Source organism: Phyllostomus hastatus, unplaced genomic scaffold (genome assembly GCF_019186645.2).
Source record: "Phyllostomus hastatus isolate PE091 unplaced genomic scaffold, TTU_PhHast_1.1 phas_contig_148, whole genome shotgun sequence".
Taxonomy (NCBI): Eukaryota; Metazoa; Chordata; class Mammalia; order Chiroptera; family Phyllostomidae; genus Phyllostomus; species Phyllostomus hastatus.
The window spans coordinates 16203062-16229610 of record NW_025333607.1 but is presented as its reverse complement, the minus strand read 5'-3'; the positions used below and the strand labels follow the sequence as shown (position 1 = coordinate 16229610).

At 49.7% G+C, this 26549-nt stretch overlaps 1 protein-coding gene across 3 annotated transcripts in view; it reads left to right on the top strand.

Moving 5' to 3' along the window:
- The window catches only part of TGFB2 (transforming growth factor beta 2), a 68123-nt gene that overhangs the window by 30145 nt on the left and 11429 nt on the right, over nt 1-26549 (top strand). For all 3 annotated transcript variants that reach the window (XM_045817386.1, XM_045817395.1, XM_045817381.1), the window contains one exon: nt 12942-13105. In XM_045817386.1, coding sequence (XP_045673342.1) covers nt 12942-13105 — 164 coding nt within the window. The remainder of the gene's footprint in view (nt 1-12941; nt 13106-26549) is intronic.

Below are 26549 nucleotides of genomic sequence, written 5' to 3'. Positions count from 1 at the left end.
TGCATCCAAGGCAGTGCTTGGTCCATGGGATGTGAATGTGGGGACTTTTCATAGCAAAAGCGCCAGAAGTTTCCTTCGACACCTGGCGTATATGCGCGTAATCCTATGGGCCGACAAATGCAGTGGGTGCCAGAGTGGTTTTCGGAGACACGTCCTGGTGAACCAGGCTCACGTGCGCCCGCAGTGTCCTGACACTCACGGTTATACACTGGGGAGCAGAGGCAGGCCCCAGGACTGTGCTGGGTAGCACAGCAGACAAAAAGCCGGCTCGCATCCCCGGGGTCTCAGATACAGCTGCCGATCTGATGCCCGTGACCCTTTCTTTGTTGCTGCTTGGGAGAGTTTCCCTGGCATTAGGCTCTGAGAGTCAGTGCAGGCTCCTCTCTGCACCCAGCGGTCTCTTAGTGATAGAAGCTTCCATTTATTGAGTCCTCGCTCAGTTCAAAGGCATTACCCGACTTCATCTTTTGTAGCATGCTTGGAGGCAAGAGTTAGGGGGAGCGTTTGTTTGAAAGATGCAGAAATGAGCCTAGGCCCTGGCTCCCCTGCTGCGCATGTCCCCTCGCAGCCGACTTGGCCACTGCCCAAGAGCCGCTCCCACCTGACCCTCCCCCTCCCCCTCCTCACTCACCCTGGACTTGTGAGAAAAGCTGCTCTGACCGAGGGCCGGGAAAACCAGACTGACTCCATGTTGACCGCAGATAAATAGACACGTAGATAAAGATTAGGCTCATCAAGTGCTCTCGGGACTCTGAGATCCTTCTCTGAGATAGTCTGTGGTGCTGGACACGCCATGACGTTCGTGTCTCTGGGTCCTCCCCCTGCCCAAGCACCATCCCCATCCACGTCCTTCTCCATGGAAATGAGTGCAGGCTGGAAGGGGCCCCCGAGAACGAACCCGTGCCTCTGCGTGCTCTGCAAGGTTAGAAGCTGTAGTTCGCAGACCCCGTGCACCCGCCGCCCCCTGGGCCTGGGTTCGACCTAGAGCATAATTAATTAGAGAGAGCTATGGGGAAGGCGTCTCTGCCCCTTTGAGCCGTCCCCCCTGCCCCGTCTTCCTTCCTACAGTAAAAAGGACTCAGGTATGGTCAGTGGGTTTCGAAAATAGGAAGCAAAGGGCTTGGCTAGAGTCCATGAACCAGAATGCATGCAACACACATTCGGCCAGGGCGGAAGAGCGCCTCTTGTTAACAAGGCCTTGGTCAGTGCTTTTTGAGAGACGGAGCAGAGCCGTGGACTTGGAACCAGAGAAAGGCATGGGTCCCGTGCTGTCTGCACGGCCGTCCTCAGAGAAGGGAATGCGGAGAGAGCTTCAGAAACCACCTGAGTCTTGATCCCTGTCGTTAGCGAACACTTTCTGAAAGCCTTTCAAGAAGATGGAGGGGGGGTGTAAGACAGAGCTTTTGCTTCCCTTAAGAATTCTCTTTTCTCAAAATCGCAGTGCCCCGCCATCTTTGCTGGGGTATCAGATCCATTGGAACTGGTTGTGGTAACTCTTTGGACATCCTGGCCGTGGCTGTTGAGTCAGTTTCCTGTCCCCCAGGGTCCCTGAGAGCAGATTGAAATGGGTACATTTCAGAGCCACTGGCCACCAGCATCCCAGGCTTGAAGCTGAACTCTACAGGCCGCTCTCAGATCATTAAGTTAAAGTAACACGTACTCAAACGTTTTCAAGTACTTAGCCGTGGTCAAGTTGTGCAATGGAGAGTCTTGCTTTAAAGCCTGCTTTTATTTCCTCTCCCAAACGGTGGCCTGACCTTGAACAGAAAGCGGCTCAGCACCCAGATGAACGTGATTTCTTAAAACAAGCACAGCATGTGGGGCTCCATTCCAGAACATGTCGGTCTCCCAATTCATCTGGATTCCTATAATTCCTGTACGTTCCCATATCTTAATTGCCCATAGCGGCGCTGCCAATACAAACAGGATGGGGGAAGAGTACACGCCCTTAGCAAATACACCCACCAATCCTAAGAAAGCACCATCCTCTGAAACTCTAATGGTGTTTGTAAGGTACTGCACGACCACGTACTGCAGTGCCAATCAGGATAGCGAATAGCTAAACATTCCTTTAGAGCAGTTCTTACCCCTGCACCTTTCTCGTCCCGCATCAGGGCCAGCATTTGGTAGAGAGAACAATGCAGACCTTCCGTCCGGCTTTCCCAGGCAGCCTGTTTGGAAACTCACCTTCCCAGTGCTGATGAATGGGGGATGGGCGTTAGGGGTGTGGTGGGTTCTAGAACCTTCCTCAGCCCTGTCTCGTTGGCCATTTCCCTGATTGATGCACAGCGGGACACAACTGGCCCGCTCATCCACACTAAAGAAAGTGTGCTCCTGGGCAAACGATTTTGTTGGACAATAGTGTGATTGCAGGATCTGGGGGCCCCTCCCACAGACTGGGCTGTCCGCACTGGAGACCAGCGGCACAGTGCTGGGGCCTGGTGTAGGGAGAGCACCTCAGAAGGAAGGAGTTCCGACAGGGAGTCAGGTCCGTCTTCGCGGAAACTGACCCTAGAAACTTTGTTTGTGATCTGTGAATCTAGGGGACTGGATGAAGTAAACACGGAGGATCTCCCCGATTTTAAGACTGCCCTCTGCAATATTATTTTACAAATGAATGTGCAGGGTTACCAAATTAGACGCCAGATCCATCTGGGCATATTTGAAATGAGAAGTGGAGTCACATAAGTACACAGTGAGTGGAGTGTATTGTAAACTTTGCACCAAAAAAGCCTCAACACATTAAAAATAAGATATCTGTAAAACAGTTTAGAGGGGAAGGACCAAAGACTTGTAGTTTATTATGCATTCAGAACAGAAAATACGATAGGAGTGTGAAGGTTAAAAGAGGAGAAAGAGTAATTAATTCAGTGTTGGGGTGCATTAATAAAAGTATAAATTCCACAATAAGGAAGGTGATAGTTCTACCCTATTCTGCCTTGAGAATTATGTTCAAATTTCTGGGTCCAGTTTTAAGACTGGATAAAGAGGACATCCACAAAGGTAAACGGCTTTTATGAACGATAATGCAAGGAAATAGGGATGTTTGCTTAGAAAAGAAAGAAAGTGGTCGTGGGAAGGGACATGAGGACTGGCTTTGGAACTTCTGAGTAGGGCCAAGCGGAGTAGACCCACTGGGCAGACCTGTTGGCGAGAAGATCTGAGCCCAGGGTAGAAAAGAGACCGCCACAAGCCCTCTCCCTGAGTTCCGAGTTCTCGTGCAGCTCTGGGTGGGGCTGTCTTGTCTTGCCCTGTAGACAACACTGTAAACAGAGAATTTGTCTACCGTTAACACTGAGAAAGCACCGAACACCTGCCAGGCGGTCCCTTTATGGGCTCTCATCCCTAAGCGCGATGAAGAGTTTCAGAGAGACTGAATATCGGCTGTAGTTGCTTTCTTTCTTTCAAACTGGCTAATCCAGACCATCAGTTCCTCTTCATAGTCACTTGCTCCCAAGTCCTGAATGTAAGACGTTAGTAGTCACAGCCCATGCCAGGTTAATTACCTTGGTAAATAGCTTGCAATCCTAGCAGGGCGAGTCCTGCAACTTATTAGCTTAGCTGCAGGGCAAAGCGGCCAATCCCTGTAGTGCCTCAGAGTAATTAGGTGGTAGCCTTACAAAGTAGCTGACGGGAAACCCAGAGAAAAGCTCACCACGGCCCAAGCGAGACGTGCGTTGGCCATTGTATGCACTGCTGCTGTAATTTTAGGAAGATTAGGGAAAGATTTGCAGGCTGGTAAAGACGCACTCCACCCATTAAGCATCTCAGAAGTCCCCGCCAATCATTACGGAGAGGCGCAGAAAGCACATCATTTCTGCAAAGGAGGGTGTTGAGGCTGGTTTGTTCTGGGACAAGGAGCATGCTCTGTTTGCTGCAACGGGCAAGAGTGTCCAAGACTGCATTTTAATTCTTTTGTTAAAAGATTTTATTTCTTTATTTTTAGAGAGGGAAGGGAGGGAGAGGGAGAGAAACATCAATGTGCGGTTGCTGGGGGCTGTGGCCTGCAACCCAGGCATGTGCCCTGACTGGGAATCGAACCTGCGATGCTTTGGTTCAAAGCCCGCGCTCAATCCACTGAGCTACGCCAGCCAGGGCTGCACTTTAATTCTTATCTTGCCAATGCTTTTGTACCATCCTGGAAAGATTTTACTCCTCGGTTTTTCAATCTGTAGAAAGAGATTAAAAATACAAAGGGCCTTTAATCCATTAAGACAGTGATTGTCAACCTTTTTCATCTCGTGGCACACGTAAACTAGTTATACTAAAATTCTGCAGCACACCAAAAATATACCTGTTGCCGATCCAACAAAAAACAGCTGTAATTTTAGTTTATTCACACTGGATGGCTATTGCTGTGTTGGCTGTTGTCATTTTTTAAATTTGACAATCTCAGGGAAAAGAGGTCAGTACCCCTGACTAAAGAGTCAGGCATTGAATGTTTTAAAAATTCTTGCAGCACACCAGTGGACATCGTTGCATTAAGAGATTAAAGAGGCTATTTTAAGTTTCCGAGTTTCATTTGTTAGTGGCATCAACATGCATTGCCTTCCTACTGTTGCCCGGGCAGGGAGCCACTGCTGAATTCTGGAACAGGTGTTGGGACCACGATGTCATGGGGCCCTGGGCCTCCTTCAGTGCCCTTAGTGGACCACGAAGGCATGGCTCCTGGGCTCCCTGTACACTGTAGATGAAAACATAGAAGCACAGATTGAGAAGGAAGAAGAAGAGGAGAAAAAAAAATGTGGAGAAAGGAAAAAGAGAGGATGAGAAAAGAGAGAGAAAGAAAGAAAGAAAGAAAGAAAAAGAAAGAAAGAAAGAAAGAAAGAAAGAAAGAAAGAAAGAAAGAAAGAAAGAAAGAAAGAAAGAGAAAGAAAGAAAGAAAGAAAGAAAACCCAAGCCAGGAGAGCTTTAGGTGCCTCTAGGAAGGAGACGGCAGCCGGACAAAGTGGCGTCAGTCGCCCATTCAACCGTCAGGACGGCCTACCGTACCGTGGCGAGGTCCCCACATCGTGGCGCGATGCCACATCGCGGTCCCCCTGCAGCGTGTGCCCGGCACTGCCCTCTGCGAGCCGCTGTTGGCCGGCCCCTTTCCACAACCCAGGATTTTACTGCTAACACCCAGCACCCCCCTCCGGTGCAAATGGCCTGCAAACGGCCTACCCTGAGAGCAGGACCAGAAGCACAGAGCCCTTGCAAAGCAACAGGTGTCTCCCTGTAGGTGGGGTTTTCCGAGGGTGCCGGGAAACTCTGCAGGACAAACGAGAAACCCCGAGTCCCCCACAGCTCCGACAAACCAGCTGCCCTGGGTCGCTGCCCTGGGTCGCTGCCCCCACTGCCCTCTGGCTTCGGCTGCCCTGAGTCAGGAGGCGCCCGAACGCTCACGCTGACGGTCGTGCAGCCTCAAATAGCAGCGCGAGGAAGGCCAAGCCCCACGAGCTGATGCTGACACAATTAGACTCCCAGTTGCCAACGGCACGTCAAGCCTGACACCGGCCCCCACACGGAGACTCCCGCTTTCAATCACAGACGCTCCGGGGCTGTGTTACATTGAGTAGGAGGGATGGCGCAGGGAACATCAGAAACCACCGCCTGATGCGCTGTTTATTTCTCGGTCGTTTTGTGTGAAATTGCTGTGACTTGAATGTCAGCAGTGTTTGGGATGTGGTCGTGAAATAAAATCCATCTCCGGCGTGCCAAGACAAATTTCAGGAAACCCCAAAACACAATTGTCTTGGTTTCTTGCTGGCTGTGTCAGCACACACACCAGTAGAGGCTGGTTTATTGCCCTCCAACCATTTGGTGGGTTGCCTGCCTCGCCACCCTCTGGGGACGCCTAATGACCCCCAAACTGTTCCCCTCCAAGCCGGGGACGGCAGGAGCGAGGGGCCACTGCACTCATTAAGCGTGTCAGAAGTCCACGCCAATTACTGTAGAGCCACAGGAAAAGTAGTCATTTCTGGAAAGGGAGAGAAGGAGCCTGCTCTGTTCCTTCGAGGAGCTTGCAGATAAGAGCCAGTGCATGCTGGGGGTTTTGATGATCCTGGGTGGTGCTTTGATGAGAGAGGGATCTTCAGGACCCAGCAAGCCCCCCACAGCTCCAAACCAGGGCCATTCTTTTTAGGAGGATCCGTGAAAATCCTGGGCCTTGCATTCAAGTTTCTCGAGCTTTCTTATGAAGTCAAGCTGATCTCTCTTTGAGAAGGAGCCACTTTTTGTGCCTGCTATTTCGCAACAAGGCTCCAAGGTGGGGGTGGGGGGTGTTGGTATTTCTGCCTGGGGTGACACTCTTGCCTTAGACTCGGGGGCTCCTCTGTGCAGAAGGCAGGACGTTGTAGTGGAAAAAAGCCACAGTTTTCATTGAAAGGCCAGCTTCACCTTGACCGTGGCCAGGAGTTAATTTATTCTCCTCTCTTTCGGTTTCTTGAGCTGGGAATGGGGATTAGACACTCCTGGCTAGCCGTGTCTAGAGCTGTTGTAACACGGGAGAGGGGTTGTGAAGGAGAATGCGAGGCTACAGTGGGGCCGGGCCATTCCGTTTAGGGTGTGGGTGGCAGGTGGAGATACTTCATTGATCCCGCACAAGTACATGGCACTGACTAACACCGGGAAGGGAAGCCTGGCCAAGTTCACTGTGGTTAGACCAGAGTCTAGGGCAGACATTTGCAAGTCGAAGTGCAAAACAGAGTCTCACGCGATTCGCTCCAAAGGTCTGGGATGGAGCCAGGCGACGAGCATGCTAATACGCTCCCCAGGTCAGCCCCATGCAGGTGCCGAGTGGGAACCATCTCACTAGATTTTAGGGGAGAAAAACGGCTTTTGGAAGCTCACCCACGGGGAGTATTGGAACGAGAATGATGTCACTGCAGAGCTGTGAGGGGGCTGGGCGGCCACCTAGCTCCCCCCGCCCCCAGATTCAGGACACCCCACTATGTCTTGGGGGACAAGGCACATCTGGACATAAATTCTTCCCGTGAGGTGAGCACATCCAACACTGAAAGACAGTCCAGTCTGATTTTTCCTTTTTAACTTTTCAAAATTATGAGAAACATTCTTTATATATTGAGCCAAACCATGACTCCCTGGCTCTACAGAAAGTAGGGACTTTCCGTGTGAAGTATTTGGAATCTCCAAAGGGATGTCGCGTCTCCAAGTTGCCCCTTCTTGAAGCTAGGTGTTGTCAGTCCCTTTCTCCGAGGAGTTCTCTCTCCAGCCTGGGCCTGGGCGTCCTCTTAGGAGCTTAGAAAAGCCCACCCCGGTCCTGTGAGACAGACCCTCAGGGGCTGGGTCCCAGGCTTGGGTATTTTAAAAGTTCTTCAGTTTGAAAAGGGTGGAAGGGATTAGAAGTACACACTGCCAGCCATCAAAATAGTCTTGGCGATGAAAAGTGCAGCCTGGAGAACATCGTCACTGATACTGTAATAACTGTGGGTGGTGTCACGCGGGCACTGGACTTCCTGAGGGACCGTTTAGCAAGGTATTTACATGTCTAGTTGCTGTGTTGTGTGCCGGATACAATGTCATATTGTAGGGCCACTGTAACTGAAATAGTAAAATTTTAAAAATATGTATGCATGTTACAAATAAAAAATAGTCTTCAGTTTGAAGTGTGCAGTCAAGCTAGACAATTAGTGTAAATCCAGGGGAAGTTTTATTTTTCTGTTCTAAGAGCCCCAGAGTTCTTGTGTGGCTGCAATTTCTTTTCTTTTCTCCATCTTATTTTTATTCCTATGTGGAATGCCTACAGAAACATTTAGATCCTCCTCTGTCTTTTTTTTTTAAACATCCAAAAATATTTAGTGAGCTACTACTTCCTAGAAACTTTGGCTTCTCCATTTACCAAAACAGACAAAGATCCCTCCGCAGAGTTTACATTCTAGCAGCAGAGACAGGCACTACTACCGAAGAGACTAATTAAACAAGGCAGTTTTACAGGATGCTGGCAGGAGATCTTTCAAAAAGAAAGGAGTGCATCATAATTGCCTCTTTCTCTGTCTTTCTTCGTGGATTTCCTTTCTTCTGTCCTTTAGTTCAGTGGCCCTCAGACTTCAGGGCACGTAAGAATCGCCCAAGGAGTGCGAAAAAATGCAGAGCCCAGACCCCACCCCATGCCCGCGGTTTCAGAACACCTGCTGTACGGGACCCATACATCCCCTTGATAACGGGAGCCTGGACTGCTTGGTGAATCTCCTCGTCCAGGCCTCTGACATCTCCCTTCTTACCCGCACCTTCTGCCTTTCAACGGAACTGGCGACCTCCGCTTCATCCTGGAAGTTCCCCAAGGACACAGGCCCGAGTCCAGTTTCCCTTGGGGGTTTTAGTTCCCATGGGCTCCCCAAAAGCTGTTGTTAGTTAGACGCTAACTCCTCTTCCTTCTCAGCCCCTGGCCTCCACCTGCCTGCGCGGATGTGATGTGTCACTGGTCTCACCAGCCAGGAGGGAACCGGTACCCTGGCCCAGTGTGGCGGCACTCACAGTTCCGTGGGGTGTCAGACTTCCCTGGGTAACCTGCCTCAGGTCCCCAAGTAAGGCAGGTGCCGTGCGCCCGCAGATACCCAGGGCACCTCCGCCGCCGAAGGGTCCGATGTCTGTCTCACGCGTCTCTCCCTGGCCGTGTTGTGGTCCGGGCAACCTGGCAGGGAGTAAACGACAGGTGGACGGATGGGCGAAGGGCCGGGCTCCGGGCTCCCTCGTGGGTGGGTCTCCTTCCAGGCCTCCCACCCGCGATCTCAGTCAAAGCTCATCACGTATTGGTGATGCAAGACCTTCCTTTAGTGTTTGTGTTTCCCTAACACTTCTTTTTAGATAGTGCTCCTGCGACCATCTCAGTGGGAGTGGGAGGTGGACTTGCCTGATGCAGAGATGTTTGGGGGGCAGAGACTTTTCTTGTCACTTTTTTTCTTGTAAAACAGGCCAAATATTACAGGATGGTGGTGGGGAATCTGAGAATACACGGGTGACTATGATTTCTCTCTGCGGTGGAGAGGACTTAGGATGTGAAGACGCGTTTATAAACTGCTCCAGGTGCTTAGCTAGGGAGGAGGTAACATACAATGAGCAGATACATTATTTGGAACAGATCAGTCAACATACAATGCTTCTATTACTAGTTTGTCATAAGTGCTATAATTAGGCTTTCTGAATGCTGCGACTTAGAAAACAAATAACTAGTTAGATTTCCTCATTTTTTCTCTCCCTCTGTCCATTCCCCAGCTTCAGTTCAATGGCGATATGAGGCCTGGGTTAAGGTGAGGGAACACTGTTTACTTGATGACATGCTGGAATCTTCTATGTGCAAGATTTTCCCTGAGAGGAAGGTCCAAGGGGGTGTAGGGAGGGGGAGCAGAATCAGCCTCGTGGACTGAATCAATCCAAAGGGTGGAAGGAATATCGATTTGACCCCCCCCAAAAAAAAGAAAGAAAGAAAGAAAGAATCCCTGGCTGGCATAGCTCAGTGGATTGAGCGTGGGCTGTGAACTAAAGTGTCACAGGTTCGAGTCTCAGTCAGGGTTCATGCCTGGATTGCAGGCCATGACCCCCAGCAACCACACATTGATGTTTCTCCCTCTCTTTCTCCCTCCCTTTCTCCCTCCCTTCCCTCTCTAAAAATAAATAATAAAAATAAAATCTTTTTAAAAAGGAAGGAAGGAAGGAAGGAAGGAAGGAAGGAAGAAAGGAAAGAAAGAAAGAAAGAAAGAAAAAGAAAGAAAGAAAGAAAGAAAGAAAGAAAGAAAGAAAGAAAGAAAGAAGTCGGAAAATGAGAGGAAAGAACCAGCTAGGGATGAGTGACAGTAAGTAAAGTAGGCCAAGGTCAAGCAGAAGCACCGCCTAGGACCCGGGATGGGAATGGCAGAAGACTTGAGGGAGAGCTTGTGTTCTCTCTAAGGGTTCTTGGAGAAGGCAGAGGACAAGCTCCACCCTCCGAGGCGAAGTGGGTGGGCCAGGCCTGGCTGCGTGTGGATGGGCCATTTTCCATCGCCCCTGTGCCACACGGTGCACCCAAAAGCTTTGACAAGACGAGGGAGGGTCACAGACTAGGCCGGAGCGATATGCTGTGATTTTTTTTTTCCAAACGCAGAAACATTTCACAAATTGCCCAGCAGTTCCTCTGCTGGGCTGGGGGCTGCTGACCCAGAGCAGTTGACAACAGAGGACAGCTGGCACCGTGGGTTGTCGGTTCTTGGTCAGCCAGAGCAGGGGTGTGGGGAGCCTGCCGTTTCCTCCTGGCCTGGTGGCCTCACTGTGGCCACCAGACCAAAGCAGAGTCGCTGGTGGAGGCTGCTCCGCTGTCTTCTCACCTCATGCATGAACCACTTCTACTTATAACACAAGATCCGAAAATGCGGATTCGTATGATCAGGCGGTGGAAATAGAAACAGTGGGAATGGGTATCATCGCCCGAGGGGGGGAGGGCTGCTCGCCAGCGCAGAGGGAGCGGAGCAGGGCAAGCACACTTCACTATCAAGCTCCTCCTGTAAATATTTGCAAACGCCCCTTCAAAGCTCAAAAGCCTGGGACAGGATCATTGGACGATGTGCTTAGAGGAAGGAGAAACAAAATTGACCTCGTCGCCCGCGGCAGCCATAAAAAGAAAGAGTGTGTACAGGCAGGAGACCAGAAAGTGGGGAAATGGCTCAAAGTTGAATAAACACAAAAGAGAATAAAAATAAATCTCCAGAGCACTTATTTACACACTTGGTGGAAGGATGAGATGGGGAGGGTGATGTGAAAAATGGGTGTTGGTGGAAGGGGCCCGGGGGTTGCACTGAAAGGCAAGGGGGGAGATGAACTAAACGTTTGCGCTGTCTGATGGCAGGAGACGCCCCGGATGAGCTCTGCTCTCCCAGGACGCCCTTTCAGAGCAGGTTTGCAGCCTCCGCTGTCTAACGGAGAGGCCGTGGGGCCGTGAATGCAGCCCCTGGGCCCGTGGAAGGGTCTGGCCAAACTAGAGTGGATGCAGAGCCGGAGCGTGTGGCCCAACCCTGCCCAGGCCTCTTCGCTTGGGCCTCTGACCTGCGCTGGGCAGGCTGGTGCCAACCCGTCTGGTCGCCTGCAGGGGGCAGGCTCCGAGGAGAGAGAAATCAGTTTCTTCTCCGCAGCTACCTTTTCGAATTGCTATGCCAGGGACTCCAAACGTTCCTCCTGCTCGAATGACTGCTGGCCCGCCTGCTATCTGCTCCCCAGCTGTTTCACAGCACCGTGCAGCGGGCCGTCAGTGTGTCAGCGCATGTACCTTCTTGTCCCCAGAACCCGGATGATGCTTTAGGCTTATGGGCTTGCTTGTCCGTTCATTTCTTTGTTTCTGAGACTGCTGGCTCACGGGCTTCCGAGCCCCAGTTCCCACGGTCGGTCGTCTCCGAAGCAGCCACGAGCAGAGCAGGGCTCGCAGTCCACCACTCACCCGCCCGTGAGCGGCTCTCTGGGAACCCAGCCCCCGCGGAGAGCAGGGATGGAGTCCGGCTCCCAGGCTCACAGGGCGGAAGAGTGAAGAGCCCTTCCGATCGGGAAATGCCAGCGTGTCCCCAGCACTTTTTCCAGTGTGGCCGTCAGGACGTGGGTTTCTCAAGAAATCACAAACGGTGTTTCCTTCTGTGTTAAGATCGGCAAGTGGCTCCGGTACTGAGTCGGAGCTTAGCTTTGCCCATAGCCAGATGCCCGAGCCTTCCAAGGCCCCGCTGGCGATGAAAGAGGCAAACCGTGGTTACTCGGGAAACTGCACGCGTGCAGAGCCCTGTCCTAGATGTGGGGAGGAGAAAGACTGGGCAGACGTGGCCTCTGCCCTCCAGATGCTTGACACTGCGTGGGGTGGGGGAACAAAATAAACAAACACAGTGCAGGCGTAATCAAACCATTCGTCCAGAGCCATCGGCAGCAGCGAAATGATTCTGTGATACTGAAGCTGCGTCATTCGGGACAGGCTAGAGGAGGGTCACGAAGCCACTGGGGTTGGATAGAACATTCCAGAATACTGAAAGAGTGTTCGCAGGAGGTTTTGGAAAAGGGTTGGGGAAACATCTGTACCGAGTGGCCTGTCCAGTGTAGGTACTGAATAAACGGGCGTGGCATGGGCCGATGGGGGTGGACCTGGCCCTGCTTTGCTTTTGGCGTAGCCTCAGTTGCATCTTCAAAGCAATGACAGACGACCACAGAATAACCACAAAACTCTAGCCACCCATGAGCTTGAAACTGGTATGTGCAATCTGCATCTGTGTATCTTTCATGGCTCAGAACTGATGGAATTTGGGCTGATGCTTTCTCTTTATTAGCCAAGGTCCCCTTGCCCAACCACCATTATTCTGAAAAAAGAATTTTAAGACTGGGCCTGGAATAGCCTGTGTATGGGTATAGCTTTTTTTTTTTTAAATCAAATTTCCTCGTCCTAATGTAACTAGAGGGTGTATTTGGTCACATGTTTTAAAAACCAAACTACTGAGGCCAAAAAAAAAGACGCAGTACATGAACCTGGATAGAGTAGAACATTTGGATGCCAACATTTCAAGGGGAAAAAAATACACGGGCAAACTGCTTGCCATTAGGAACTATTTTCTCGGCACATGTGATTAAAGTGTCTGTGAGTCTGACAGCTCGCTCCAGCATCAGCCGTCACGAACATACTCCGACTCACGGCCATCTAGCGCTTTCCACGGCTGTGTCAGCGTTCAAAGGACAGGGTTAACTGTGCACCCACAAATGGGGCTGGAAGTGGTTTGTTAATCTCCATTAATCTGCGACTCCTGTAACCAAATGCACATGTTTATTTTATTTTTTTTTTCCGAGTTAAATGGTTAATGGTATGAAATTGGCCATTGAAAACAAAATCATTCTGTAGATGTGTTCCTTATGGTGGTGTCTCGAGACCATCTCAAGCTGCGTTGTTTTTTTTTTTCGAGTGAGAACAATGGGTTTTTCTCGTTTTCAACGGCCGCCCTCACTCTTTGCAGATGCCATCCCGCCCACGTTCTACAGACCCTACTCCAGAATCGTCCGCTTCGACGTGTCGGCGATGGAGAAGAACGCTTCCAACCTGGTGAAGGCGGAGTTCAGGGTGTTCCGCCTGCAGAACCCCAAAGCCAGGGTTCCCGAACAAAGGATCGAACTGTACCAGGTAACCTCCCTTGGGGCTGTCTTCATGGACCATCCGCTCCAAGGCTTGGGGTAACATTCTTCCCATTCTCTTCGATGTTCTGAGCCGGTATAAACCATCCTGCACGTCCACAAGGGTGGCACGGGCCCTCCTTTGTCATTCCTAAAGGAAGAACCTTTGGAAGGGGGTGGTGGCTCTCTGAGCACCCCTCTGCAGCAGTGTCGATGGCTGGGGTACCCCCCTCGGGGGAGCTCTCGTCCAGAGTTTCCCCCTCACCTTCAAAGTCAGATACCCTGCCACCCTGGGTCCGCTTCCACCCTGAAGAGAGAAGCCACGTACTCTCCTTCCTCTGCCGTCCTCGACCTGTGACTGTTGTCCCTTCCTCCTCCTCTTTCATCCTCCTTCCTACTGCTGTCTCTCTCCCTCTTCTGTATCCTTTTGTCTTCCTCTCTCTCCCTTGGCCGCATCCTCTCTGATTTCTCCTGCCGCCTCCCCCCTTGCCCACCCTCAATCCTCTGCCCACCCCCGTCTCCTGCCCTTCTGGGCCTCCCTGCTGTCTCCCTCACCTCGCAAGTCCAGTCACTGGGTTGCCGTGTCAAAGGGTGAGGAGGGTGGCGGAGATTTCAGAGATGCTCTTGAAAGCGCGTCACCCAAGTGACGCCTGCCGTCGGGAGCATGCACGTCCCCTGGGAGCTGTGACAAATGCAGAGTCTCAGGCCCCGCCCAGCCACGAGAATCAGGGGAGGGAGGCAGGCCTGTAAACAGGCACCTTCGGTGCGTCCTCGTGTCAAGGGAAGAGTGCGGGTCAGTGTGGAGGGCAGAGTCAGAGGGGAGTTGACATTTGGGCGGGGCCTCGAGAAGTGTCTGTTTTCACAGGATCATTGGTTCTTGTTGGAAGTAGGAGCAGCTTGGGCAAAGACGGAGTCTTGAAGGATTGAGGGTACTAGACAGAGGGTGCTGAGTGGCTGGAGGTGAGGAGAGGTGGGGAGAAGGTTGTCCCTCCAGGGAAGCTAAAGAGGATCGAGAACAACCCCCCACCCCGTTCCCAAGAACCCCAACATTAAACAGTAGACATGTATGACCCTATGAACTAAGAGTGGGTTTGCTTGCAAAAAGGAAGGAATTGACTTTGTACGAGGAAAACTCCAATTGTCTTGCATTCCAAACATTTGAAAATTTCGGTAGTTTGGATAAGAATTCTCTTTGTGCTTATTAAGAACATGAATTCCCATGCCAGAAAAGAAAACCATTGTGTGTGAGATCTCAGAGAATAAGTTTAAAGTTGTTAAGACAGTCTTCCAGGGCCAGCTTATGGCTTCTCCATGAGCCAGATCTCCTGTAAGCACTCTGTAGGTAATACTGTCACCTGCGCTGCCGAGTTTGCATGAAAAAATAATCTATGGAGATGTCATTGACATAGCACATCGTATCAGTTTTAGGTGTGTAGTATCATGATATGATATCTGTATACATTGCAAAGTGATCACCACAGTCAGTTCGATGAACACCTACCACCTCACGTAGTTACACGTTCTTCCCCCTGTGATGCGAACTATGACGACCTGCTTGCTTAGCAAGTCTCAACTGCAGGACACAGGGTGGTCAACAATAGTCCCCATGCTGTGCGTTACAGCTTTAGGACGTTTTTATTCTCTAACTGGAAGTTTGTACCTTTGGACCACCTTTACCCATGTAAGGTCTTCTCTTTTACTACATGTTCCCCCTCCATTTTACAGAGAAAGACACTGAGTCACAGAGAAATTAAGTCACTGGGCCGGAGGCACGCAGCTAAGAAGTGGCAGGGCCGGGCACACAGCTGCCTGCTTCTGACCGCACGCCGTACTGTTCGTGGTGCATCTTCCCCTTTCTCTTCACCACAGTACGGCCAGAATAGAAGAAAAATTAAAACCAACTAGGCTAGCCAGAGGGTAGAGTGATATTTGGAGGGAAAACAAAAAGCAAAGCCTGGGTTCTCTGGAAAAAAAAAAAAGCTAGTTCAAAGGTAGCCAGCCACATTTCCAGGTGGTTTAAAAAAAATAAAAACAAATCCATGCTGATGTGTCCTCTTCTTTCTTCTTTTTCAATTAAGTCACCCTGGCATGCCTCCCTGTGCGGCCGGCAGCCTCGTGGATGGCTCCCTGGCCCTGTCCCAGGGACACGACTCTGTCAACGGAAGGCAGGGCCTCTTAGGTTTCCTTGCCTGTAACAGAAGCTGCTGAATCCCTGTTCTTCTTTGGCCTTGACCTTCTGCCCTGTGCAGGGGCCTCTGATAGTGGGATTCCTGATAGCTTGCCTTACCACCTCATCTCCGGGAGGGGACGTGTCCAGTGTCCCTTGAGCCTGGCAACTGGAGGACCTTAGTGAGTTAATGGCTCTGCCTCCTCAGAGGTCACTTCTGCTGTGGCCGCCCTCTGGGACGAGCAACAAGATCTTCCTGGACTGGGGTCCCCCGGTAGCAAGGGAACCCCAAAGGTGGAACTGTCTGGGCAGGATGAACATGGACGTGCCCATTGTCACTGAACACAGGAACCCACAAGGAGGTCATTGTAGAGAAACAATAAGGAAGAACAGCAACTGCTTATCCATGTGAGGCTCAGCTAGGCAGCAATCTAACCTCAGAAGTGCAGCCCAGGTCCAGGGGTCAGTCAAAGAGACCCCCAAATCCGCTGACCGTCACGATGGGCACAGGCAGCCGACTCCCTAGAAAGCCAACCTTGGCCCTGGGCTCACCTCTGCCTACGCAGCTTCTCTCTGGGACCACAGGGAGCTGGAAGCCCGGAATTAAGGGTTGGGGGCTGGAGGAAGACACCATCAGGAGCAGATAACCCTTTAGACTTTGAGATTCTTGTCTGCACACCAGTGCTAACGGCCTGCTGTGGACCATTTTCCTAAATCTTACCCTCTTCACAGTTGACCAGCTCTTTATCTCTGTTGCATCCTCCATCACCTCCGATAGATGAAGGGGAAGAGGAAAGGAAAAGAAATAAAGGTGAAAACTGAAGTTTTTACAAGTAGGAATCCTTACGATCTTTATGTTTTTAGAGATTTATGTCAAAGGTAGTCTTTATTGGGATGCTCAGGAATATGCTCAGTGCCCTGGGAACACCTTTGAATTTCCAGTATTCGGTGTAGCTCTCGGCTCGTTCAGAATGTGACTTCATCTTTCTTTGGTCAGTTGCTCTTGATCCATGATTGAAGTCATGCCCAGAGTTATGTGAAGGAGAAAAGAACAGAGAAGGGGGTCTTCTTCACACTGAGTATCACCGACATGGGCAAGGGTGCCCACCCTCCTGCGCTGGGGTGAGGCCCCTGGGTCACAAGGGAAGACCCGAGGCCCCCAAACTAACAACTTATGGAAGGGCACCCATGACCTTGGGATCCCATGGGACAGCCACAGAACTGCTATTTGGATGTGCTGACCTCAGAGGTCCTTGGAACTTTCGTTTCTTTCCAGCTTCCTCTCACCAACTCACACACGTTTCACACTTACTGCTCGTTTCAAACTTGACCGGCTCTAGAATAAGATTTATGTCTTTGTAACTTTCAGTGATCTCTTCACTGAAAAACAAACTACCCCCAGATTTCATGGCCTCGAATAACAATCATTTTATTCCATCTCATGCTTTATTCCATCTCACGGTGCCATGGCTCGTGAACTTGGGCAGGGCTTGGCTACATGGTTCCTCTGCTCCGTGTGGCTTTGACCGGGGTCACGTGGTGGCATTCAGGTGGCCATTGCACTGGTCTGGAGGATCACAATGATTTTGTTCCTGTGGTTGGAGCTCAGGTGGGATGACTGGAAGGTGGGGCCCAGCCGAGACCCTCCTCCTCTGCGGGTGGTCTCAGGGAGTCTCCATGAGGTCTTCTAGAAGAACTTCTAGGAGTCCAGGTGTCCAAGGAAGAGGCTACCTCTCCTCTTAAAGACTGGGCTCAGAATTGACAGAGCATTGCTTTCACCTATTCTATGGATCAAATGAGCTACAGGACCATCCCGGCTCAAAGGGAAAGGAAATAGACCCCATCTCTTGAGGGGAAGACTGTCGGAGAAGTTGCAAGTATCTTTCACCCGCTGCGCTGACCCCGTACAGAGAGTAGCAACCTTCAGCTCCGAGTGGGTGTCCCTTAGTGTCAGCCCATAACCGGTGCCCCAACTAAAGGTAAATCAGACTCAGCCTCCGTCTTCCACTCGCTCAGTGTCTGCTGGAGGAAGAGACTTATAATTTGCATCTCAACAGTATACTGTTTCCACGAATCTAGACATACTGAGGGCACTCTTGGAGCAAAATCTGGAGAATCCAGATTTTGAAAAATACCTCAGGACTCACTTCTTACAGAAAGGTAGTTCTGAAAGTTTGGGGACAGCCTGCCCCTTGCGTTGGGCCCCTTGGGTGAACGGGCACGTCATTCCAAGGGGATCTGCCTGAAACAGGACATTCTTTGGAGCCCCCCAATATTTATAGCAGGGATGTCTGAATGAATCAGACTGAGATAGGAGCAGGCTAAGAGGCATAGTATTTTCTTTTATTCCTGTTAGGGCCACCTTTGTTGTGTTCCAGTGTGTCCTGGGGTTTGACAACTACCTCTGCACTGTGTCTTCACCCTTGGTGAGGCAGCGTGGTGCAGGGTTCAAGGGCATGGGCCCTGTAACCCATGCTTTCTTAATAATTCTCAACTCGCTGGGTATTTATTGTGAGGGGGACATGAAACGCTATTTAGAACTGCCAGACGGAGAGGGGGCACTGAACATGCGTTAGTTCCCTTCCTTTGATTTTGACTTCTCAGCCTTGCGACTCCGGGAGAAATGGCCCTCGACGGAATCACCTGCCAAAGTCAGTCGCCAGGTTATTTTTAAGATGAACTTATTTGCTTCAGCCCACTAAGACCTTCATGCAAAAAGAACTCCCTGGGAGGCAATGGGATGTGCTGGGCTCAGACAGTATCAAGCATCAGGAGAAAAATGTCCGATTTTTGCACAGGGCTGTTGGGAGGCTGCCCACCTTGGTGCCAGGTAGCCCGGTAGGATGCAGTCGGTGGATGGGTTTCTGTTCATCAGCAGGTGGACGTACGGAGATCAAACTCGTAGATTTCAAAGGAACCTGAGATTTCCTGACTGTGGCCCTAGGAGGAGCCATGTGGCCATTCAGTTTTGGGGACAGACAGACACCCAGCCTCAGTCGAAGTCACCATGGCCTTGACCAGGGAACTCCATCCTCTACAAAATACCCTGTAAAAATGTTGACAGAGGAGAGTAAAATACAATCTGTCCCCCTGCCTTCTCTGACCTCTTTGTTCAAGGGTTGGATTTTAATGCCGATTTTTTAAAAAGATTTTATTTATTTATTTTTTAGAGAGGGAAGGGAGAAAGAGAGAGAGAGAGAAACATCAATCTGCGGTTGCTGGGGGTCATGGCCTACAACCCAGGCATGTACCCTGACTGGGAATCGAACCTGCGACACTTTGGTTCGCAGGCCGCGCTCAATCCACTGAGCTACACCAGCCAGGCTTTAATGCCGATTTCAACTTGCATTTAGGCAGTCGCTGGTTTGTCAGATGTGATAAAATAGCATTTTTAGGGCCAAGTCGCAAAGATCTACAAAACAGTATGTAGATCCTACGCCGTTCATACCATTTTATTTTTGGTTTCAAGCTGTATAGTAAATGTTAAGTGATGTTTCCATATTGAGGATAAAAGGGTGAAGTGGGGATTATGGAGTCAACTAAGTAAGCAAAGACGCTAGTGTGAGAAGTGAGTCGCCAGCCATTTTCATGAACATTCTATGCACACATATATCATCTCTGCAAACAATTTCAAACTATGCACACCCCTAAGGGTTTAGAGTGAAAGTTCAAGGTTGATGGCATAGGCTTGCTTTTTAAGGGACCCTATTGCTGCCGAATGAAGAAGGTTGGGGATCCTAACATTTTGGGGAGTACGACACTAAGGGAGTTCATGAAAATATCCCCCTTTTCCCCAAACACATGTGTGTGCCTGCCTCATGTACACACGTGCACACACACACACACACACACACACACACACAGTTCAGCTTTCATTTCGCATGTTGCCCCAAGGGGTGTAAAATAAAAAGAGGTCAGCCAACAAAACTGACTGTCTGTTCAATTAGACTTGCAGAAAGTGCTCCTGGGAAAAAATGGTAGACTGTGCTGTGTGTTGGGCAGAATTTTACAGCACACCGTGCCCTCCACGCCGACCCCGCCCCGGCGCCGCCTGGGAGGCACACACCGTGTAGTAACCCACTTAAAAGAAAAAAGCCGTGAGGTATAATAAACACTTTGTTTGCACAAGGCTATTAATATCTCAGGGTTTTTAAAAACCTGATCAAATGGCAGGCTTGTTTCCTATGGAAATCGGAGCGTTATCGTTTGCCTTAGGGATGAGGTGGCCGAGGGGTTCGTGAGCAGACAGAGCCCGGAAACTCGTGTGGATGGCAGTTCCATCCCACTGTATCAAAACGATGTTACTAACCATGCAGTAGAACTCACTAACTGTGCCTGTTCTCGTAATGGGACTCAGGAACAACGTCAGTGATCATTGCTATCACAGCTCACCATGTGCTGGGCACTGTTTTAAGTGCTATATGGAGACTGATTCATTGAATCCTTTCAATAACCCTAGAAGGTAGGTACTGTTATTATCTTCATCTTACAAATGGGGAGACTGAGGCACAGAGAAGTTAAGAAACTTGTTCTGCCTATGTAGCTTCGAAGAGGCAGAGCCAGGATTAGAACCCGGGCAATCTGGCCCCAGAGGCCATGCCCTTGACCACTTTGCCAAACCAGTGGAGAGAACACAGGCTTTGCAGTTGGGCCAGTGTGGGTTCGAAGTGTGGCCCTGCCCCTTTGGGGAGTCGGAGGATGTCACGTCATGGAGACAATTTCCACACCTGCGAACTGTGGATACAAGCACCTACTGGGCCAGGACTTTTTTTTTCTTTTTTGTTTTAAAGATTTTTATTTATTTATTTTTTAGAGAGGGAAGGGAGGGAGATAGAGAGAGAGAGAGAGACATCAATGTGCAGTTGCTGGGGATTATGGCCTGCAACCCAGGCATGTACCCTGGCTGGGAATCGAACCTGCGACACTTTGGTTCGCAGCCTGCGCTCAATCCACTGAGCTATGCCAGCCAGGGCTGGCCAGGACTTTATAAGGTAGAGAATACAGGGACACTCCTAGCAGAATATCTGTCTACTTGATGGTGACCATCGACCATGATTACTATTATTATTTAATATTATTACCATTTCCAAAGCATTGAAGTTGAACTTTTTAAAGCAACAGTCCCTTAACTTTAAAATGTGCTCGAGATCTCTTACGAGTGAACCCTCACCCTGGCCCCTGTTGCTGCGGAGCGTGGGTTCCCTGTGGCTGCCCCTGCAGTTTACTTCCTACTCCCCTTAGGTCCCGTCTTCAGCTCGCTCTGCGGGCGATGGTCTCGTTCCGTTGCCGGTGAGCAAGCAGCCCAGGGCAGGAAAGAAGAGAAACGTTGCTGCCCATCAGCCCTGGGTTCACCTGCTCATTAGCTTTCTGCTCTTACCAGTCACACATCAGCCTGAGCCACAGTTCTCCACCACAGAATGTTGACGGCTGTTCTTGTCCCCTGAGTTTCTGTGTAAGGGTCGGGCACGCTGGGCGCACAAGGAGTAGGTGGTGACCCGGGTTTTGCTTGTCATCTGGAACGCAGGTTCTGTTCCCCCTGGAGCTGGCCTGTGGTTCTAAGACGATGCTGTAATGACATCAGTCATCTCTGACGGACAGGATCCCCTCTGATCCAGGGTTATGTGAGCAGCCATTCATCTATTTGGATTTAGGAATTCTGCTACATTTGTCTTAAAGACGTCCTTCTGTTTATATGAAAAAGAAATAGAAACATACACGTGTGTATGTGTATGTATATATATATATACATACAAGTATATATACATGTATATATATACATATATATACATATATACATATATATGTGTATATATATTTTATATATATATACATATATATATATATCCATTCTCTGTTATTTATTCACAGCTAATGTTAATTAAGTGGGTAAAAACCATGGAGTTAAAATATGATACCATCAATGAATGAAACTGATATTTTTGGGTAACCTATAAACCTGCACGTTTGTAGAAAAACCAGACGCATTATCATTTTCTTAGACTTGTTACTTTATCGTCACACCTCCTAAATCAAAGTGCTCCGCTGAATCCAAGCAGGGGCTTACATTACAGAAGAGGCCACATGTGTATCGGGAGCCAGGAAGTGGGCAAGGGTGTGAGAAGTGTGCTCCCCAGGTGTGAGTGTGTTCGTGTCCGGGCAGAGTGGGATTGGAAAGGAAGATCAAATAAGAACATCAGAAGCTACGGCCCCAGAAAGCTTAAAGACTTGTCGGGGAGACTGGTTCCCGCCCTGAGGCAGGGACCAATGGTGATTGTCAGAATCCATTGTCCCAGGCTGTGCGGCTCAGCCTTAAGGACGGACCTGACTCAGTTTCCCCTCAGAGTCTGCCATCAGCGGCCGTACCGTATGTTTCTCTCCTTGCCTGTGCTCATGTGACTTCTGGCCGGCCGGATCTCTTTCTCCGCTGCGTGATTCACAGACAGCGGCTCTAGGCATGTGACTGGGCTGCAGCTTCCGCGGGACTGCTGACCACACAAAGGGCTCCTTCGTCCTCCACCTGCAGACATGGATTCACTCGTGCACGCACAGTCCGCACAGAGGCCCGTCTGTAGAGAACGGGCAAACGGGCAACAATAGGGAAATATAGGGCGTTTTCGTCACAAGAGAGGGACTTGCCTGTGTGTGTCATTTCCATAAAGCTCTCCATGTGCCGTCCTTCATCCTCACGGCGCGTGGACAGGTGTCCAGCAGGGACCATGCACCACGTGGAAGAAGAGACGATAGAGTGACTCAGGCCGTCTTTCTTTTTTTTTAAAGATTTTATTTATTTATTTTTAGAGAGAGAAGGGAGGGAGAAAGAGAGAGAGAGAGAGAAACATCAATGTGCGGTTGCTGGGGGCTGTGGCCTGCAACCCAGGCACGTGCCCTGCCTGGGAATCGAACCTGTGATGCTTTGGTTCGCAGCCCGTGCTCAATCCACTGAGCTACCCCAGCCAGGGCCAGAGGCCGTCTTTCTATGGGCGTCTGTCTTTGGAGGCCGGTGTGGATGCCGCAGGAGTCTACTCTGAGGCTGTGGCGGAGCTCTGGCGAGGTATCCCTCCCTCCCTTACCACCTCCCAGGGGGCTGCAGGTACAAAGGAATCATGGCGGTTACAGGCCATGGCGTCGGGGAGCCGGGAGGTCCCCGAGGGTGACCAGGCCGCTTGTCGGCTTGTTCGGCCCGCACCCGCAGAGTGACCCGGCCTCGTTCTAGGGGCTGCTGTCAGGCGGGAACGCAGAGCCGTGTTTCTGCCCCTGAGTTCCAACTCTCTGGGAATTCTCTTTCTTGGCTTTTTTCCCCTAATTTTCATTTCACAGTGCAGTATAGAGACTAGAAAAGGCAAAATATAGTATAAAACTGCTTACACTAACTGGTGATTCTTTTTGTTTTCATATACACATAATGTATGTTATATGCATATAATCTCTGTGGGGTGTGCGCGGGGCTGTTTTGTCGTGAGGACAGAAGGCCCCCCCGCCGCCCCCGAGGCCATGAAAGTTTTCTGGAGGATGGATGTGGAAGGATTAGGGAGAATTGGGTGTTTCTCCCGCGGATAAGCCCAGTGTGTGCTGGTGTCTGTCTGCATGAGAGTAGATGCGGGATTATCGAGATTTCCACCCAGAGCGTCAGATTCCTCCCAAATTAAAGCAAGGAACACCTCTTCTCGAAGCTGCTAGCGTCAGCAAACCAGAACACGGGGTGCGTGGAGACTTCCATGCTTTGTTCCCCTCTGTCTTTTCGGGGCTTGATCTCCCCTGGGAGAAATTAACGTTGACACACACACACACACACACACACACACACACACATATGCAGCTTTTCCCTTGGGAGCCCCTGAGGGCCAGGGGCTGGCCACTCCGCACAACCAGCGATCGCTGGGGGCCAGGACAAGAGTGCTGCCTTTGGAGTAAAAATACAGTTTTTATTTTTTTTACTAAAAAATTAAAACATTTAATTTTATATTCCTCAGCTGGAGTGAAGAAATAATAGAAAGGTTTTTTTTGTTCTATGATTTGTCTCATTTTTAGGAGAAAATCAGTAGGGATACTTATCTAAATACAGCGTTTGGGACATAAAATATATGGTTTAGGGACTGTGTTTAGGTTGGGATTCCAGAAATGAGAGGCTCATCTTTAGGATGACAGGGTGGTGGCTAGTTGTGTCTTAAATACTGATCTGAGCAATCTGAAGTTTATTCACCAGACGGCAGAAGCTTCTGGAAGGTTTTGACCAGGTAAGTGACTTGATTATAATAATCACTCACATCTATCGAACACCGAGCAATGTCATAGGCTCTTGGCCTTCTCCGAGTCATTTAATTCTCTAAAAGAACATATGAGTGGGTTTTATCAACCCTTTCATAAATAAGGTCACTGAGTCAGTACGTGATGCTATATGTTTGCCTGACTTCAAAGCCCAGGAGCCTCATCACTACACTAGTGACTTCTACACACACGTGGGTTTTTCTGAGACATCTCTGGGGCCGCAGAGGAAAGGGAACGGCTCGTCCGGTGGCGAAGAAGGGCAGGACTCCTCACACCTCGGGAGAAGCCTTCGGAGACAGAGATGGTGGAGAATGCCTCGTATTGTTTCGGGGCAGATGACTCCTCCGCGCCTTTCTGACGCCAGCACTTCATGATGCCGAGGTCCATAACTCCAAGTCCGGCAGACCCGAGAGGGTGGCGCTCATGGCCAGCACAGTGTGTGTTCAGTCCGTTTGCTAACCCGTGCGAGCCACGGCGAACGTTTACACTGACTGCATTGAACGCATTCAATGCGTTTTAAGACAACAGCAAGGTGCACTGAGGCTGGCGAAGCTGGTGGCAGGTTTTCTCTGCTGCCCCGTGGCGAAGTTTCCCTTTCCAGTAGAAGTCCGGTTGCTTTGGCTTCTGGGCTCTCCTGTAGGTCTGTTGATGCCTGAGCGTGCAAAGTAAAATAGAGCTCCCAAGGCTTCCTTACAGCTCTTCGCAATGCCTCATGGGAGTGGGAGAGCTGTTCTTCGCGTCTAAGCCAAATCCTGAGTTAATTTACGTCATTATGCCTTTAAGACGAAGATTTCCTCTAGCTGCAATTTTGCATCTGGGCTATTATTTCTTTTATTTATTTATTGCCCCGAACTATTGGATAACACCAGTGACTTTTGCCTCTCTCCACTCCCTGATTGGCTGCTTTCCAGTGGCAGAGAGATGAATGGATGCTTTCATGTAGGGAGTTTTGTAATTCAGTGGAGAGCTCAGAGGCTTGCCAAAGGTGATACGTGGATAATTTGAATATAATATAGATAACATAGTGAAGGTAACATTCCAACATCACTGTGGGTGGTAGCTACATGATAGACAGCTAAATCTCATTTGCAATGCATTAGAAGCTCTCTTTTTTGTTCCCTAAGGAATGGCTGTTGTTCTGTTATGTAAAGAAAAATATCAATTACAGCCAAGAATTCTAGAAACATTTAATTGACAGCCCCTGGGAACCTCTGTTTTGTTTTCTATCTCCATGAATTCGCCTGTTCTAGGTGCCTCAGAGAAGTGAAGCCATATAACATGTGTCCTTTTGTGCCTGCCTTATTTCCTTTAGCACAATGGTTTCAAGGTGCATCCATGTTGCCACGTGGATCAGCATTTCATTCCTTGTTATGGCCGAATAAAGTTCTAGTATGTGTATGTCTATGGATGGACACTTAGGTCGCTTCCGCCTTCCAGCTACTGCAGGTGACACTGCCGTGGGCATCGGTGCACAAGTCTCTGCCCAAGCGCCTGCTTTCAGTGCTTGTGGGTGTCCGCCTGCGAGCGGAACTGCTGGATTATATGGTGATTCTACATTTACTTTTTTTTTGAGGAATCACCAAACTTTTACAAAAAAAATTGAAGCAAATTATCTTTATGAAGATTTTCTAAGGCACTCCACTGGAGTAAAAAAAAAAAAAAAGCAAAAGCTCTCTTTACTTTGGTCCTGTATTTCATCAGTGTCTAGACCGTTCCATTAACTCGTATAATTACAATATCAAGTCCAGCTATCATAAACAGGTTTAGAAACACATACGGTCGCTACCCACTCAGTGCACAACTCAACAGAGGAGGCCAGACTTGCCCGGGAGTTATTAGACAGGAGCTTTCTAGCAACAAGGCCTAGCATTCAGGAGGCATCCACTAATGCACATCGCAGGACAAATGCCCCGTCCTGGTTAACCAGGCCAGTTGTTAGGAGAGTTTCTACTATTCAACTGAATTTTCTTTGCCATGTAAAGACGTATAAAGAAATTCAGAAACACCTGTGGTTGTACAGAAAACATCTGTATATTCACGACTGTTAACACCCAACACACTCGTTGGGAGATTAGGGAAAGGCAGAGACAGCAAGGCTAAAATCGAATGGGCAGCTGACTGATCTGGCCATTTCTGTATACATTCTTGAGCTGAAGAAAGGGCTGACGGGTAAGAGCAGTGGGCTGGTTTTCTTCCCTTCCAGTGTCCCTTAGCGCGGGTGGTATGCAGCAGGTAAACAGGGAGTAAGGAGGTTGTGCCTGTTCTTAGAAAGAAGAGACCTTTGAAGTCAAGGCTGGAGACTTTGAGACGTGATTGGAAGGTTTTCTAGCCAGTTCTGAAGCGAAATCACGAAGCTGGGGGAGGTGTGCTTTTATATAGCATCCTTCATCCTTGTTAGAGACCATGTGATGAAAGGTTTGGGACACTGACCCTGTAAGTATCAGCTTCAGGAACTGGGTTTATTTAGCTTACAGAGAGAGAGAGAGAGAGAGAGAGAGAGAGAGAGAGTACTGGAGCATGCTGAGGGGACTTAGTAACAGCCTCCAGGAACAGCAGGGATATTCTCTGAGTGACGGAGAGCAGCTGTCTCCTGCCGCATGGAGGACCGGACCAGGGAGAAGGGAGTTAAGCTGCAACAAGTGCGTTTAAGAACTCCTTGGCCAGAAAGCTTGAGACGGCAAGTCACTTCCACGTTCCAGAATCATGTCGCTGGCTGGCTGCCTTTCTTGGGTGGTTTAAATTGGCCTGGTCTTGAACTAGTAAGAAGACATAGAGGGCCTTTTGCCCACATGACAGTACCAAGTTGTTCATTGTCAGAACCTACCCGTGTTTGTTCTGTGGCTAAGAAGCGCTTCCCTTCTAATGAGATTTTACAAAGAAAAATGTTTCAGAATATTTTTGCTCTTCTTTGGTTCACTTTTCAAGCAAGATCATCCAGATTTATTTCTTCACTGTGAGGTGAAGAATTTCCATAGATTTTCCAGTGTGTTTCCTGCCTATTTGGTTGATATGGTCATGATTT